Source organism: Sarcophilus harrisii, chromosome 3 (assembly GCF_902635505.1).
Source record: "Sarcophilus harrisii chromosome 3, mSarHar1.11, whole genome shotgun sequence".
Classification (NCBI taxonomy): domain Eukaryota; kingdom Metazoa; phylum Chordata; class Mammalia; order Dasyuromorphia; family Dasyuridae; genus Sarcophilus; species Sarcophilus harrisii.
The window spans coordinates 388,702,755-388,719,985 of record NC_045428.1 but is presented as its reverse complement, the minus strand read 5'-3'; the positions used below and the strand labels follow the sequence as shown (position 1 = coordinate 388,719,985).

At 35.5% G+C, this 17,231-nt stretch overlaps 1 protein-coding gene across 6 annotated transcripts in view; it reads right to left on the bottom strand.

The window, feature by feature from the left end:
• The window catches only part of PDE1A (phosphodiesterase 1A), a 458,879-nt gene that overhangs the window by 339,361 nt on the left and 102,287 nt on the right, over positions 1-17,231 (bottom strand). Inside the window, exon 1 of one of the 6 annotated variants that reach the window (XM_031960364.1) lies at positions 9,438-9,988. The exons of the other annotated variants lie outside the window; for them this stretch is intronic. Coding sequence (XP_031816224.1) covers positions 9,438-9,490 — 53 coding nt within the window. The 5' untranslated portion in view covers positions 9,491-9,988. Of the gene's footprint in view, positions 1-9,437; positions 9,989-17,231 lie in introns of those variants that run through there. 6 annotated transcript variants of the gene reach the window in all.

Here is a 17,231-nt window from a genome sequence, read left to right as displayed (position 1 = left end):
TTACATAGAAAAACCTTCAAATATTTAAAGACATCTTATTGTCCCCTCCCTTCATTCTCTGCTCTTGGTACATAGTCTTGAAAATAATTTTAAAACATCAATAGGCCAAAAATCTATTCTACTCAGTTCACAGAATGGTACTAATTCTTCTCATTTTTTCCTTAATTAGGTTGAGAGTAAAATTCATTTTACATTTATTAGCTTATATGATCACATCTTTTATAATCTCTATTTTACAGATAAAAAAGTGACAGCTCAGTCAAGGTCACAAAGTAGCAAAGTGACAACCAGAGCCATAGGCTTTTTGATTCTCATTTCAGTTATTACACTATGCCATCTCTCAAAAGACCAAGCAGCTACTAATGACAAACTCAGAGTTCCTTATTCTCCTAATACTCAGGAAAATCAAACCACAAAGTTATAGAAGTCAAAGATCTAGTATATTTAATCAATGACTTTTAAGTCCACCACCTGCTTTTCATGTCTGCTGTCTGGTATGCATTTGATCCTCATCTCACATCACTATGCCTTTACAAAGACTTTCTTATTCTTGAAATGCACTTTCCCTCCTCACTTATATCTCTTGTAAACATTAGTTTTTGGTTGTGTTGTTTTTTTTTAATCTAAGTTCAAGAACCATCTCTTACTTCTTGCTCCAAAGTTGCTAGTGTTTTCTCTCATCTTCTAAAATGATCAATTATTTGCTTTTTGGATATTTTGGATTCATTTAGTGCATGCCACTCCCTTGATGGAAGATTCTGTGAGGGTTAGGCCTTTTTGAAATTTTATCTTAAGTGCCAGAACCTAAGATAGTAAAATTTTATATGTATGTAGATGCATGTGTGTATGTATATATGTATATATATATATATGAATGTATGCAATATATTAGATAATAAATATCAGGAATTTAATAAAATGCTTATTGATTAATTGATTGACCTGCTCTCATTTCTTTCATGTTCTGTGCCAAAGGACCAAAGATTCATATGTTGCTTCAATGTTCCTGCCAATGGAAAGCTAAGCCTTCCCCACACCCCAAAGTACTTGGAAAGAACTATCCATGATACCATCAAAGACTGTAAACCCTGTAATTTAAGAATGGCAAATAGGGCATGCTAAAATTTGGGAGGGGATATGTCACAGGGTCTTCTAACCAGCCTCCCACTGCCTCTTTGGGGATAGACTATTTTTTATTTCAGCATCTACACCTGTATTTGAATTATTCTCTAAATCATTTCTGACTTCATTTAGTTCTGCCCAACTAAATTTTCCACAATATAGTAGTTACTCTGAGAATCATGCCAATATTGATCCTTTTCTACAAACAGGTAATATTAATAATATAATTCCTTATACTTGGCAAGTACCTTCTTCACTGTCTCTCAGATATCAGACCTTAGATACTTACAAGTTATGTGTTCCCTGGCAAATCACTTAATCCTATTTGCTTCAGTTTGCTCAGCTGTGAAATGAGCTGGAGAAGGAAATGGCAAATCACTCCACTATCTTTGCCAAGAAAACCTCAATTTGGGGTCACAAAGAATCAGACATGATTGAAAATGACTACACAAAAAACTGCCTCAGTTTCCTCAGCTGTAAAATGGAGATGATAATAGCACATAATTCCCAAGACTGTAAGACCCCAAAATGATAATATTTGTAAAGTGTTTAGTATAGTGCCTAATACATAATAGAGGTGCTTAACAAATGGTTATTTCTTTTTTTTTTTCCTTTCCAATGTGACTTAGCGATTTAAATATTGGATGAAAGAGATGAAATTCAGAGAAGTAGGTAAAATAATTTCCACATGGTTATACAACTAGTGGAACATCAGAATTCAAATCCAGATCTTCTGTCCAAATCAAATACAACATACTGTCTCTAAGACATTATGTTTGATAAACATGTATCTGGAATTTTCTCTATATATTTACATATGGATGTGTTTATATTTATGTATGTGTATATATATATATTTGTATATATGTGTACCATATTCCTATAAAACATCAGCTCAAGATTTCCAAGAAACAATGTGAGATACATAACTATAGTTCAAGACAGAGGCTGGAGCTGGATATATAGATCTAGGAATAATTTGCATAGAGATTATTGAGACCATAGAAAATAGGTTTAAATCCAAAACAACTTTTTAGTTGTTTGCACATTCTTTACTTTGCAGATAAGTTTCATTTTCCTCATCTTTAAAATGGAGAAAATAATATCTTGCCTAATAAGTCTCAAAGTTGTTGTAAAATACAGATAATGTACATGAAAAGTGGCTTCCAAAATGCAAATCATTGTAGCAATGTAAATTGTTATTGTTGGGCAAGGAGGCATGCACAGTCTGTCCCAAAGAAGGCCTTAACATCATCCTCAGCCACTCCTTCTTGGGAAATTGTTATTGTTCAGTTGGTCTGAGCCTTCATTACCCTGTGGACCACAACTTGCCAATACTGTACATAGGTTTTTCTTGGCAAAATTACTGGAGAAGTTTGCCACTTCCTTTGCTAGTGATTAAGTGATTAAAGAGTAAGTGACTTGCTCAGGTTCACTTGACCCTGTCTGAAGCTCCAATCCTGTGCCTTACTTACTGAGCCACCTAGCTGTGTCCTCTGAGGTGAGAATTTGTATCCCTTGTGTATTTACTAACAACCAGAGACTTTAAGCTTTCACTACAACATATGACTTAATATCACAGAATATGTCTATATGCTATGATATTTAAAAAAATTGTATTTAAATAAGTGACATTCAAATGCATCCATTGTTGATCTCTGTTATATGTATCAAACCAGAAAACTATCTACATTACTTTTGCTTAGTCCAGTGTTTTGTCAAGTTTTTCTGGAAAGATACAAATAAATGTTCCTTGAGACGAGAACTAGATAATCAATTGTTTTATTTTTGTGCCTTAATATGTGCCAAGCTAAATTCTCTATGATTTAACTCTGATTTGAACCTGACAGGGAAAGCAAGAAGTCCTGAGTTTAAGACCTACCTGTAATATATACTAGTTATATGACCTTGGGCAAGCGACTTAATAGCTGAAAACCCCATGAAAGTCTCCAAGACTATACATTGCAAAGAAAATATATATCTATATTAGTAGAGGCAGTTCCCCCACTGGGAGCTTTCTACAACTGATGAAATCAGTTTTAGTTAAAATAAAAGAAATATCATTTACCAGTTCCAAAATAGGCCTGATGAATGGGCATTATGGCACAGTGGATGGAATGTCAGTCCTACAGTCAGGAAGACTCTTCTTCCTGAGTTTAAATCTGGCTTCAGACTTTTACTAGCTACATGAGTCTGACAAGTTACTTAACCCTGTTTGCCTCAATTTCCTTATCTGTAAAATGAATTGGTAAAGGAAATAGCAAACCGCTCCAGTCTCTCTGCCGAGACAATTCAATGCGAACATAACTGAAAATGACTGAACAACAAAACAATTTCGTTAGTTTCTTCCCATATTTTAAAACTTAGGGTAATAATGCAATCCAGTACAATCCAACAAGTATTTACTAAATGTTTACTACGTGCAATGTACTGCACTAGACATGGGATATGGGATGACAACATGGTGACCAGTCTTTGTCCTCAAAAAGCTTATATTACACCAGAGAGATAAAACATGTAAAAAGATGTAAGCATCCAATAATTTGAAAAAAAAAAGTATTTACAACCAGAAGGACAAGAAAACCTTCCCATATAATTGGTAAAACATGTCCCCTTACACCTGGGGGTGTTCATAGGATGAGAGATTGAAAACTGGAAGATTCCTTAAAAAGCTATCAGTCTAATCCCACCCTCATTTTATTGATGAACAAAATAAGGTCTGGAGAGGCTAAGAAAACCTAACCAACATTATAAAGCTAGTTATTAGAAAAGCTGAGATTTACACTCGAGTCACCTAATAATTCCAATGCTTTCTTTCTCCCTCCCTGCACTGAAACATACTTTCATCACCAAAATGGAAAACCAGATATTTTCTATCAGTTTTCCCAAATGTACTTGGTTTGATATTGAACTGCTATCTGGGATTGGGATTTTTACTTGGCTGTCCACGTTCAACCACAGGACCACATCTTTTAGGAGGTACACTCAATAATATGTGATTTGATGTCACCAAAAGTCTAAATTCTAGATAGTCACAAAGTATTAAGAATTTGTCTTTTTGGAACCATTCCTTTGTCTAAGGAAGAAGCTTAGCACAGAGAATTAAGTGCTTGTCCTAGAATGAGGAAAACAAAGTTCAAACCCCACTATTGATACTTACAGCTGTGTGTTCCTGGAAAAATTGCTTAAACTCCCTGAATCACTATTTGTTCATCTATAAAAAAAAGAAAATTATTTCTTCAGGTCCTATCTCAGAAGTTTGTTGTTAAGCACAAATAAAAAATATATAAATGTCATTATTTTCAAAATGCTCCTGCTGGAATAAAAATTGATTATCTACCCCAATAGTCCATGTATAACTGTTGAAGATATTAGATGAAGATTAGATGATTTACTCAGACACATGGCCCAAATATTTAGGACTTAAGTTGGATCCAGGTCTCACAAAAATCCTCTCCCAATGCCTGCTGCCATCCTCAGCAGATTCCTGCCCCTTCCAAAAAACTTAGACTCATTTTTGGCTCCTTTTGAGGTAATTTGTCCTCACTGTGTGTCCTGATTCACCATATCAGATATCCTAAATATTTCCAGTCTTCTTTTGCCTTATTTTTTCTTCATACTCTGATCCATTAACACTGGCATCCTTGCTATTCCACATACAGCACACTCCATGTCCTAACCCTAGGCATTTTCATTGGCTGTCCCAGAATACCTGAAATCTCTCCCCTCTTATCTCTGTTACCTGATTTCCTTCATAGCCCAACTAAAAGCTCACTTTCTTCTTAAAGCTTTTTCCAGTGCTCCTTAATCCCAATGTCTTCCTTCTGATTATTGCCCCCGATTTATCCTGCCTGTCCCTTCTTTGTGCGTAGTTGTTTACTATTGGCTACCCCAGAAGCTTTAAATTCCTGACAAACACGAGAAGGTCTTTTGCCCTTCTCAGTATCACCGGTAACTGACACATTGCCTAGCACCTAGAAGATGCTTAATATATGCTTTGACTTGACTTCATTAAACCTGTCTTTAGGTACAGAGCCTGGCTCTTTTAGTCTCTTAACTTTTAATACTTCTGTAGTATAATTATAATAATAGTAAATGCACATGGTTTGCAGCAGTCTAATATTTACAAAGTTCTTTCCTACAACATCCTTGTGAAGTAGGTGAATCAGGCATTTTTATTCCCATTTTACAGATATAGCAAGAGGAGCCCAGAGGGGATAAGGAACTTAATCAGAATCACAAAGTTGCTAAGTGTCAGAGCCAGCACTTGAGCTGTTTCCATGACACAATATCTAATCCAGGCTTTGTCCACAGATTCCCAGACCCATGGCTATTTCAACACCAGTTTCCTTTTAATAGTGATGCCTTGACCTTGTAGGTTAACTCCATGTGCTATCCTTTTGCTGCTTCTTTCTTTTTTTCCTTTCTCTTTTGAGATAGTTCTCCCAGTCTCACCCCTTGTCCATGAAATGAGCCATATTAGTTGTTTTCCATCCTAAGAGATGGCTTTCGACCCTGCGCTCAACTGCCCTGTACATGTTAGAGTCTATTGGCTACCCTCTGTGACTTCTCCAGTATATATCATTGTGGGGAGAGAAAAGGGTTTTAGACTCAGTTCTGGAACATTAGTTCAGTGATCTTAGGCAAATAATTCAACCTATCTAATCTAAATGTCTGAAAAATAACAATAAGAATAATTTGGCTTCCTAATTCATGGGCTTGTTGTGGGTGAAAGTTGTTGTAAAAGATAAAATTATACACACATAAGTGTATTTACACAGGGGGATCTAAGTGGTATGGTGAATAAAGTGCCAGTCTAGGAATCAGGAACACTTATTTCTGTGAGTTTAAATCTGACCTCAGATACTTACTAGTGGTTGTGATCCTGAGCAAGTCACTTAATGCTGTTTTCCTCAGTTTGCTCTTGTATAAAATCAATTGGAGAAAAAAATAGCAAAACACTCCAACATTTTTGCTTAGAAAACTCCAAATGAAATTGTGACGAGTCAGACATGACTGAAAAACACCTGAACAACAGCAAAAATACACGTACACATATGTACATAATACACATGCATGAGAGATTCCCATCTAGATTTTAGGTTGACCTCTTCCTTATGTGCTGGAAGCAGTTCCAAATTTGATACCAAAAGGCTCTGAAAAAAAATGTCACCGCTCTGGTAACTCCGGGCACCATAAGGGAACAGGGAACCTGGTTAGGTTCAGTGCCAAAGTCAAATAGAGCTTTCCTCCCAGTTATGCCTAAACTCTGAATAACTTGTCCCTAAGGCCCCAAGGGAGCACACAGCAGCTATTTTAAGCCAATGAGTATCTGATGGGCATGCAGTACACCCTTGAGGGAACAAACAGGAAGTGAAAGTTGTTCTATTACCAAAAACTAGCTTTACACTTTCTCTAGGGAATCATAGCTGGATTCTCTTATTTTATAGGACACTTTTCTCTTGCTTGACCTTCTCTTCCTTCTTTTCCTTCTCCTCCATTTTTTCCTCCTCTTTCTCCACGACTTCCACCTTCTCCTCTTCCTTCACTTCTTCCACCTCCTCCTCTTCCTCATCTTCCTTCTCTTTCACTTCCTCCTCCTCCACATCCTCCAGCTCCTCCTCCTCTTCCTTTTCTCCTCCTTGTCCCCCACTGCTCCTGCCAACTACATGTTGTCAATAACTCATCCACTTACATCCATGCTAAGATTATTTTTCAGGCAAGAGTTTCTTTCTACAACAGGTTTAAAATATTTTCCTACTGTTAATGTGGCATTTTTGAAATCTAAAGTAATATTTCCAGGCCACAACAAGTTCAACCTAGTAAGTAGTACACTAACAGTATACCCATTTGTAATGTTAATTATGTACAGTAGAAAGAACACTGAATTATGAATCAGGAGACATAGGTTATAATTCTTACATTTTTTTTTTACATTTTCTGTGGGCAAATCACCTTATTTTTCTTAGCTTTAGTTTTTTTTTTTTAACTATAAAATGGAGGTAACCTATATTAACATTATTATTTGGGGGTTAGGGTAGAAATGCTTTGTATGCCTCAAAATGGTTTATAAATTTTGGTTATTTGTGGGTGTGGGGTAAGTGAGAGATTCTGTTAATATCAGGCTTAATATTCCCAGAAGGCCAAGGGATGAATAAGTGCAGCCCCTAATTCTGTGGATAGAGAGCTAGGCCTAGAGTTGGAAAGACTTATCTTCCAGAGTTCAAATTTGGTCTCAGACACTAGCCATGTGATTTTAGGCAAGTCAATTAAACCTGTTTGTCTCAGTTTTCTCATCTGTAAAAAAGTTGGAGAAGGAAACGGTAAAATCATTCCAATATCTTTGCCAAGAAAACTCCGAATGCAGTCAGGAAAAGTCAGATATGACTGAAAATGATTGAATGACAAATGAGGAATGAATTAAGCAATGTCCATCCCAACTGCCTCTGGTACCTAAATATCTAATAATATTCAGCAGGCCACATGGATAACTGAAAAGTAGATCAAGAACTTAGAGATACAACTATACTTTTTTTTTTTTAAAGGAAACTGGGTTTATGTAACTAGAAGTCTAACGGGTCCTTTAGTTGGGGAGGCAGAAGGGAATAAAAGAAAATCAAAGAAGTCACCATACAATTTCTACTAAGAATAATTCCAGCTCCTTTAAGAAAATGTCATGAGTGACATTTTCCTTTAAGAAAGAATATCTTCCTTACCCATTGCTTCTATACATGTGCTTCTAAGAAGGAATAGATTAACCAGGAGAAAGCTTTAGAAGTCTTTTTTTTATTTGATGGCATAGCAAATGGATTAGCAAATTCCAAGTAATACAGGTAAGAAGGGAAAGGGAACAAGTATTTATGAAGTACCTACTATGCACTAGGCACTGTATATCTCATTTTTTCCTCACAACTATCCTGGGAGGTATGTCCTATTATGAGCTCCATTTTACTGATGAAAAAACTGAGGAGGCAGAGGTACTCTAAGTTCCTAAGGTTGGATTTCAATGGGATCTTCCTGACTCAAGGCAAATATGCCTTCCTACTACTCTAGCCTAGTGCTATTTAGCTGCTTCTCATTTGTATTCTGTTTCTTTGGTTGTATGAGATTTGCAAATATATGAATATATACATATATACAATCTCCATTTACTTTTAGTGGTATGTGGCTAAAAACAACATAGTTCCAATATATTATCACTGAAACAAGTATTTAAATGACAATGTGCCACTCCCATCCATTTTTCAGTTATTGCACTTTTATTGTTATTGATAATGCTACATGACATATAATCTATAAAGGCAGACATGGCTATTTGTGATACACTAATCAACTTCACATGGCCCAGTTTCTAATAATCTGAGTCCTTTGAAATTCCCTCTGGGGAAATCTATTATCCCATAATTAATTCTACATCAATCACCTATAGCTGCAGTTCAGATTTGATTATCTCCACTAAACTCATAATCCTGTTTAGGATATTATTACTTGGAAAGTAAAGTAGTGAAATATCTCAGCTTATTCTGATTTCTAGCTGTTTAAACTCATGTTTTAAAGTGTCAGAAATATCTCCTATCAGAAATGTAGGTCCACGAGTACTCTGTGTCATTCAATATTCAGGTACTAAAGATGAGACAGGTCTGGCTTTTAAAATGCAAAAAAAAACCAAGACAAGACACATCAATGAAATTACTATTATTATCTAAAACAAACAGCTAAGAAAGCTTAGCTCCAATCGACTAGCCACAACTTCACCCATGACAGAAATTGTCTTCTGATATCCAGAAATCAATGTTGTCCTGGATGCTTGTTCCATCCATCAACACAGGATGTGAAATCTACACAGCAGTTATGTAGGCTAAGGACGTCAAGAATGTATACCCACGCGCAAAATGAGTGCCTCGGGAAGGTGCAGCATTCCAGACACTGAAATCCTGCCTCCTGAATGTAATCAGTTCAATGAACCAGGAACAATGTTTTTCATTTAGAGCACTGTGAAACCTTAGAAAATGGAAAGGGATTGCATAACATTTCAAAAGTTTCTTAAGCACTTTACCATTCCTGCTAATCCACAACTAAGATTAAGGGGAGAAAAACGTCACTGGTAAAGGTGATAGCAAAAAACATGTACATAATTCTATGAGTTCTGAATTAATCCTAGTTATCAGTCTACATTTCAAACCCACCTAAGGCAGGGCATTATAACAGAATGTTAAACTTCAGACAAATTCTGTTACTTTGCTTTTGCTTAAGGATCCAAAAAGCCCTGAATTAACACACAGAGAGAAGCTATTGCATTTGGCAGCATCACTTACCGAAATATCGGTCTTTGGAGATGTTTTTTCTTGATGGTAACATGGTCATCCATTTAAAGGGGGAAAGTTAACTTCTTCCTGGAAACCACCCCAAAAAATCCAAGGAGGAGATTATCCTTTGCTACTGTACTGCTAGGAGTACAGGGAAAAGAGGGATTTTTCTCCTTTTTTTTTGGTAGTTGGGGAAAACTTCCTCTCTCTCTGGCAGCTGAGCAATGTGGCCATAGAGGCCACATAAGACAGGCACGTTGCTGCACTCCCCCACAGAGTAGGGTGTGCAAAACAGTACTGGAGAGTCAAGTTGATCTGGGCAAGAGAAAAGTGCCAGACCCTCAGAAATAGAACAAAGAAAGTGGGAAAGTTTGCCAAGTGTTGCCCAGGTAGAAACACCCTAGGTTATTCCAGCCATGAGCCCACTTCTTCCACACGCTGGTCAAGAGTTCTGAAATACTAAGTCCCTCCCCGTCTTTAAAACATGCTGCTCTGAGGCTCAACTTTTTTTTTTCTTCAAAATAAAAGTTGTGCAGCTGGTTCAGCATTCCCATGTGAGTACCTTCTGAAAGTTTGTTCTGTGAAAATAAGAACTATATACAAATTAATGAAGATGGATGGATCAAGGCTGTGTAGCTGGCTCCACTTCAAGAAATTGTAATTATTTTACAATCTGGCTTTTATTCACTCTGGAAGAAGTGTAGAGACGACTCATCATTTTTGGCACCCATAACCTAATAACCTACACTTGGCTGAGGTCGAAAATGCCATTTTCAACTGGTGGAAGTCAATGTAAAATAGTCCAGAGCTGGGAAAGTTTTAAAAATAAAACTGTTCAATACAATGGGTGACACTGCCCCCCCCAAATTTCTGTCCCCAAATGTGATTTCAAATCAAGAGAAAAGCCATTATAAAGAGAGAAAGATAAATAAACACCAGCTGTGAAAAAGTTTGGCGAAATTGACTTGGGGTTTAGGATTTCTTATGTTATGTGATGAAATTTGTATTTTGGGGTAAAGAAAAGAAAACTTAAACAAAAGAGAAAGGTTGTGCATGTGGGTGTGTGGGTGTGGGTATGTTTGTGTGTGTGTAGGAAAGTCTATGCTCAGATCAAAAGTAGTTATGCTAGTTGGGTGAATTAAGCCTAATTGATGGATTCATTTTCTGCCCATGTTGTAATCAGAATGATCTTTGTAGGTTTAAATATAAATTATCAGTGATAATCTCCTTTAGATCTGATACTTTCATCCATATTCCTATTAAATCAATATTACCATGAGATTCCAGGAGGAGCTCTGATGCATTTCAAAATAATCCATTTTAAGAAGGTGTGAGTTCACACATGGTGCCTTAAAAGATTTAAAGTTAATGAATTCACAGAAGAAAATGTCCTGAGTATCATATATCAATATATCCAAGTGATCCATAAAAGTAAGAAAAATAATATGAAGTTTATCTAGACTGATCCTCATTTTACAGATGAGAAAAGTAGAGCTTAAGGTCACACAGTTAATAAGAGAAAGAGTAGGGAACCCACATTTCTTAAGTCCAAATTCAGCAGTGTGCCAACTGAAGTATGCTGGCACTCATCAAATCATTTGTGTTACTGTGATTTCTGGGGTGGCAATCTGAACACTAAGTACTTTGGCAATTCCCAAATTTTTCTACACACACACAGGTGTTTTGGGCCCCTTTCAAGGGAAGAGAATGACAACTGAGGAAAAGAAGGTTAGGGTTTAAAATCAGGTGTCCCAGATTTTATTTCCTTTTCTGGTTCTTATTATTTCCCTCATTTGTCAAGTAATTTCACCTTTCTACATATCTTTCTCTTCATTTGTAAAATAACTTCTATAGTCTTTTCTAGCCCTAAATCTATATTCCTAATGCAATTACCAAGTAAAATATCTTGCTATTTTGCACTAGAGAAAGTAAAGAGTCTCTGTAATATAATAGAAAAGGAATTAGATGAGGAAGCAAGAAATTGAAACTTCAAATAAAGAGATAGTAAGAGAATAACTAGCTGCCTCTCATGCCCCCTGAGTCAAGCAAACTATGCCCAGGAGCAGCTACTCTTAGGGACCACTAGGTAGCACAATGGATAGAATACAGGGCCTGGAATAAGGATGATCTGAGTTTAAATGCAACTTCAGATAATTATTGTTTGGCCCTGGGCAAGTAACTTCATCTCCTTTTGTCTCAGTTTCCTCCACTGTAAAATGGAGATAATATAGTATCTACCCAAAAGATTGTTGTATCAAATGAAGTATTTGTATATATACTTATTGCCTTTCCTTCTAAGATATTGCATATGGGATTGCTGAACCAGTCATCTTTCAGGAATTGTGGAGAAATACAAGATGGGAAAATATGAAAATGTGAATTCTGGAAACATGTTGTTAAACTTGACATCAATCTCCTACATATAAAAGTAATATCCCCTCATGACCATTTCCTCCAACTTTCACTCTTGCTCGCAGATCTGGGCCCTACTCTCTGGTTCTAAATGCAAATCTGCCTTCAGATACTGGCTACCTATGTGATGCTGGGCTTAATCTCTGCTTGCCTCAATTTCCTCATTTGTAAAATGGGGATAATAACAGCATCCATCCCCCAGGGTTATTATGAGGATCAAATGAGATAATAGTAAATTTCTTGGCACAAGTGCCCTGCATAAAGTAAGTGCTGGCTATGTAAATGTTAGCTATCATCTTCATTGGTATAGCACAATAGAAGAGATTTCTTTCTATAGTAGCTTGCAAGTCCCCACTGGTTTCCTTCCACTTAATAGTCAGTGAGTAGACTTAAAAGAGTGTTTAGCAAAAGTATTTATTGATATGGTATCATAAAAAAGCATTGATACAAAACAATTTCTCCAAAGCCCCATACTTTGCCACAGTTATATATAGTATTCATCAGAGATGGAGATGAGGACAAAATATGGCAAAACTCCTGCACCTTCAAAACCCAGAAGTATCACTACCCTCTCAATTTTGATACCCTCAGGCAAAGCCTTGTCACCTGCTGAAATCATGTCTCCTTTATGTTTTTACTGAAAGCCAAGATTCTCACCTCCTATAAATAAGATGTCTCGCCTCCTATATATAAGATGTCTCCCCTGCCCCCATCCTCATCTTAAAACTCAGAATGTTTTTCTTTATTCCCTACAAATAAATGTCTGAGCAAACCTAAGGAAAAGTAAATGTACTGACTGATTTCAGAGGCAACAGGGCAATAGAGAAGTTGGAAACCTGTGCCACCTTCTGGACAGAACTAAGTGAGAAGACTATGAGTAAGCCTTGGACTCTTGCTACCTACACGCAGCTTTGAAGTATCTTTAGGATCTGACCTTAAGCAGCATTGCCCATTCTACTTATCTTGGAACTAGGGAATCTCTTCTCAGAAGTGATACCATGAGCTTCCTCAATATCACTATGTTAAACACCCACCAACAGATATTGGATTTCAGTTCAGATATACAATTCATTTCTGAAGTACAGCAGTAGTATTTGGCAATTATATCTCTCCAGTCTCATGGGCTGCCTTCTTTAGATAAATACTATTAATTCTGTTATGACCATTGGATCTCTGCATACTATTTATCAGAAAGAATTTATTAAGCACATACTATGTGCTAGGCAAATTGTCATATGCTGGGAATAAAAACAAAAAGAAATAATCCATACCTTCAATAATTTATATTCTAATGAGTTAAATAAAAACTAATAATAGTAAGCTAGCATTTGTTTAGCACACTAAATGTGTATGTTATCTCACAAGATCCTATATTTTATTATTGTTTTTGTTATTTATTATTCCCATTTTAAAAAGAAGAAACAGATTATGAAATATTAAGTGACTTATCCAGGTTCATGCAGTTAATAAGTATTTGAGGCTGGATTTGAACTCACAAAGATGAGTCTTTCTAACTACAGGCCTGGTACTCTATCCACTGTACTAGCTAGATGTTCCAGATAAACTTTAAGGTATCATTAAACTCTAAACCTATTACCATTTAATATAATTAATCATAATGGATTATAAATAAATCCATAATCTAAGGAAATTTTTGTCAGAGACTCCCTCATCATGAAAGACCTCATTTTATTTCCTACTTTCTATCCATTTTCTCAATAGCCTTGCCAACTGCTTATTTGAGCTTACATAATAGACCATGCCCTGGATGTTAACTTTAGTATTTTGAGCTTCTGCCCTGGGCCCCCCCTACATTGATTGGTGATTGTCCTTCTTGGCTCAGTATTTCTGCCTCCTTTCCATATAATTTTATAGATTTATAAAGTGGATGTATCTCATGCTATATGATCCTCATATTAATCCTGATGAACAAGCAGGGAAGATATTATTCCCATCATACAGATAAGAAAATGAAGTACAGAGAAATTAAATAACTTTTTTCAAGGTCAGACAATTTGATAAGTGGTAGATTAAGGAAATGAAGGGCAGATTCCAAATCTAGTGTTTTTTCTTTCATAATATAGCTGCTTGTTATAGAATGGAGAGAGTATAAATTGTCAAGTAAAAATCTCAGATCCATATTTAATTTTTAAAAGATTGAATTTAAACATAATACTGAAATATAAAGAACTCAAAATTAAGTTCAGTTATGTAATTAATTACCTAGAAAAATATTTGATATGTTAATGCATTTTTTACTATTTGGAATTTAAACAAAATACCATATTAATATTTGTGTCCTGAATTCATATAGAAATCTATTCCTTAAATTTATGAAAACATGTTTTAAACTTAAAAGGGATCCAAATTCATAGCATGGTGGATAAGACTAATTTTTATACACTATAAAACACAATCCTTTTGCTAGTTGTTTTTTTGGGGAAAAGTCAGGAGATGATGAACAACTTTCACTTTGAAGAACAAATTTTTTATGTTCATTTGTTCTCTTTTTTCAATGCTTGTTTGCCTGCCAATGTACCTAAAGCTAACTTCTCTGAGTGACCAAGGCCATCTCAATACAGAAATTCTGGTTCCCTCAGATTCATCTTTATCTTTATCTTTTTTTTTTTTGTAAACAGGACCTACTGGCCTGTACTCTAACTGGAGCCAAAGGGAATATTAATAAAAGGCAATACCTTGTTTTCCCTGTTTTAAATTACCTCCCAGAAAGCTCCCTAAAGTTTACCTTGCATTTTGCCCAGGCAAAGAATCTCAGATAGGTCTTTTTTCCCCAACAAAATCATAGAATGTCAAAACTAAAAAGTATGTTACAGATAATTTGCAGTAACTGCCTTATTTACTGGACAAATACATATGTGCACACATATAGACAAATGAATAAATACATAAATAAATGAATGAATGAAGATATAGTTGAATTAATAAATGGTGTATCAGAACCCTTTTGTATTTTTGTAATTACCAGTGTTTCACAGATTCATTATAAAAAATAGCAATTTACACAGTCATTGTAAACAATGTGAATACCTCTGGGTTCTCAAAGGTCTTATTCTATGCTTTGGAAAAGGAGAGAAAAAGATATATCCTTAAGAAAAACAAAACAAAAGATAAGCTATTCCAAAGGAATGTTAACTTGATTCTTCTCAAGAAAGTAAACAAGACCTTGCTGTATAAGTACTCTACACAAAATGAGCAACAAACAATGAAGACAGAATAACATGTTATAATAAAATAAATGTTTCAGAGTAATTTGATTCATTCATTCTTTATTTGTACAACATGTATTTAATTATATGCATAGATGTTAAGGGGCAGTTATTTCAGAGTAGATAGAATACTGGGTCTGGAGTCAGAAAGTCATCTTCCTGTGTTCAGATCTGGCCTCAGACATTTACTAGCTATGTGACCCTGGGCAAGTTATTTAATCCTGTTTGCCAGAATTTTCTCAACTATAAAATGAACTGGAAAAAAATGGTAAACGTCTTTGCAAAAAAAAAAAATACCAAATGGAGTCACAAAAATTTACATGACTAAAATAACTGAACAGCAATAAAAGCTGAGTTAAATCTCTTTGTGATCATAAGATTAAAAGATACTATCTATATTCAGAGAAAGAAATGATAAATAGACATATGAATAGAATGCTTTTAGACACACACACACACACACACACACACACACACACACACACACACATTTCTGCCTAATGGCAGCTATCTGCTGGGCAGAGAGAAAAAAGGGGTAGAATGAGGGAAAAAACAGGGGGATAAAGGTATAGGATAACTTTATTAGATATTTAAAAGGAATAGCAAGTTGTACATAAAGATTTGCATTTTCATATGCAATCATCTTTTTTTCTATTTTACTGTGTTATGGAAATGCTTATTTTATTTCTTTAAAAATAAAATAACATTTAAAAAATAACAAATAGCTTATGTAAAGTCTGACATGAGTATTTTACATAACCAAAGTTTGTAATTTTGTTTTCCAGACCTTTTAATAATTATAATGAAAATTATGTTCATTTTTTCCTATTTGTATCCTTAGCACCTCACACAATGTCTTGCTCATAACAAGCACATAATAAGCGATTGGTATATTTTATTGAATCAGTGTCAAAAAATTCCCCTGATGCCACAAAACAGTTAAATCAACATCACACACACACATATACATGTATTATGTGACACCTATGAACTGTACTCAGTTCATGGTTATTTATAGAGTAGATGCAAGAGAAACTCAAATAATGAGGCTATGCTGTGGTAATAGAAAGATAGGCTGTGCTTATGTGCATGTGCGTGTGTGTGTATGTGTATTTGTCTGTCTGTCTGCCCATTTGACTGTCAGTCTGGTGCTTTTCAGAATGAGAAGCAACCTGATTACCATGTTACAGAGGAAAACCAAAAACTTAGGTGAAAGTCCCACTGTCCTCCTCTTTGCCAAACTACATCTGGAATTATGTACAATTCTGAACACCATATTTTAAGAAGGACTTTGATGTGTTAAAAACACGCTGAGAATGGCTATAGGAATGAATGGCTTTGGAACCATAGCATGTGAGCATTGTTTGAAGGAAATAGGGTTGATTAACAGTGAACAGGAGACTTAATGAGAACATGACATCTTTGCTCAAGATTTCAACGGACAGTCATGTGGAAGAGGGATTAAATTTATTCTGCTTGACTTCAGAGGTCAAAATTAAGCAATGATTATGGAAAAAGAAATTCAGTCCTTATGAAAAGACTACATACTACCAATCAGAATTATCCAAAAATGGAATGGACAATAATGACTTCTCACTCACTGGAGATTGTTAAATAAAGAATGGAAAATCAAATATTCTATATGTTGCAGAGACAATTCTTGTTCAAGTATGAGATGAGTTAGATGGTGTTTGAGATCTCTTCCACTGCTGAAATTTAGTGATTTATAATGCAAATCCAAAAAGTTAAAAACTATCATGTGTTACAGGAGCAACCTGCTACTAGCTGCTGGGTGTTATGGGAGCCATCTGCAGTGGCTCCTGGGGATCTAATTCTGACCAGCAGAATAGACCCCTTCATGTGAGAGGATGATAACAATACAAGGAGACTGAGAGGCAGTCGCATTCTCTGACCTCTCTCCTCTTCCCTCTTGCCTCTGATTTATTTCATTCCCAATTCACAAGCAACATCTGTTGGTAAAGGCTGATTTGCAATTCCATCACATGTGTTATGATTCATAGTGGTGAGGGTTTTCTGAGAATGATACAGTCCCCTTTAACCCTTTACAAGCTTTCTGGGTTTCACTATTAGGCGTGGTCCTCAACAACTTTACATTATTTTCTAAAAGAAAAAATTTATTAATAATATTTGTTTTTGAAAAGTC